The sequence below is a fragment of the Colobus angolensis genome, unplaced genomic scaffold (genome assembly GCF_000951035.1).
Source record: "Colobus angolensis palliatus isolate OR3802 unplaced genomic scaffold, Cang.pa_1.0 Scaffold6808, whole genome shotgun sequence".
NCBI classification, from domain to species: Eukaryota; Metazoa; Chordata; class Mammalia; order Primates; family Cercopithecidae; genus Colobus; species Colobus angolensis.
This window is the reverse complement of record NW_012120497.1, coordinates 1-1,269: the sequence shown is the minus strand read 5'-3', so window position 1 is coordinate 1,269 and position 1,269 is coordinate 1. Positions and strand designations below refer to the sequence as shown.

Below are 1,269 nucleotides of genomic sequence, written 5' to 3'. Positions count from 1 at the left end.
TGTGGGTGCTGGAGTTGGCCGTGATGGCCCCGGGTGAACCTGGGTGGCCAGGAGCCACAGCAGTTTGGCTGCACCATGGCCTGTTCGGGGTGGCCCAGGCCATCGAGACATTTGGGTCTGGAGGAGCCGGGCAGGGCAGGGGCCTGACTGCGCAAAGCCTGCCCCAGCTGTTGGTCTCAGAGGAGGGACTCGGGCCTTTGACCACCACTCTGAGCAGCGCAGCCTCCAGGCTTGAGTGAGTCCTGGCTGTTGGGCTGTTGGGTAACAGGTGTTGGGCTGGCTTTCTGTGCTTAAGGAGCTCTAGAGGGGGGCTCTACCTGCTTGTCCTGAATAGTGGCTGCCCCTCCCTTGGCTCTGGCAGAGCTAGGACTGGGGGGCTGCCGGGACTGGGTGTCCCACTGCCCTGACTTGGTGTCTGGCTGGAGGGGACCCCTACCAGCCCCTGGCCCTGTCTCACCCCAGAGATGGAGGGGTCTCCCCAGCCTTCCTCACTGGGTGTCCCTAACTACCCTGTCCCCTGCAGGCTCCTGCTTCTGGGTGGCCGTGCTGGATGGCAACGTGGTGGGCATTGTGGCCGCACGGGCTCACGAGGAGGACAACACGGTGGAGCTGCTGCGGATGTCTGTGGACTCGCGTTTCCGCGGCAAGGGCATCGCCAAGGCGCTGGGCCGGAAGGTGCTGGAGTTCGCCGTGGTGCACAACTACTCCGCGGTGGTACTGGGCACCACGGCCGTCAAGGTGGCCGCCCACAAGCTCTACGAGTCGCTGGGCTTCAGACACATGGGCGCCAGTGACCACTACGTGCTGCCTGGCATGACCCTCTCGCTGGCCGAGCGCCTCTTCTTCCAGGTCCGTTACCACCGCTACCGCCTGCAGCTGCGCGAGGAGTGACCGCCAGCGCTCACCCGCCCGCCACCCCGGCCGCCCTGTCCGCCTGTGCCCGCCTGCCCGCCGCCCGGCGCGGCCTCTGCTTTCAGACGCTCACCTGGCGTTTGGGTTGGGTTTTCCCTTTTCAACATCCTGCGGTTGTCTGGCTGGTTCTGGGGGGTGCGGGGCTGTTGCTCTTCCGCGACACTGGTGGGGGTGGGTTGTTTGTCGCCACAGCCCCTCGCCCTTCCCCACCTGCCCGGGCGGCTTGCCACATGAAGAGTGGCATCTTGGACCGCCACAGTTGTCCACGACGCTGCCCTGCCCGCCGCCACTGGGGAAGGCCCAGCCTCGCTCACCAAGCACAGAACCTCGCAGCAGAGCCCGGGGCCAGGCTCCGGC

General features: G+C 66.6%; 1 protein-coding gene across 1 annotated transcript; it reads left to right on the top strand.

Moving 5' to 3' along the window:
- Positions 1–523: 523 nt before the first annotated feature.
- Positions 524–1,263, top strand: NAT8L (N-acetyltransferase 8-like (GCN5-related, putative); the record flags this gene model as incomplete). The annotated part of the gene is made up of 1 exon (XM_011926380.1): positions 524–1,263. A coding segment is annotated over one exon (368 nt), but the record flags the coding sequence as incomplete, so codon positions are not given.
- Positions 1,264–1,269: the final 6 nt, after the last annotated feature.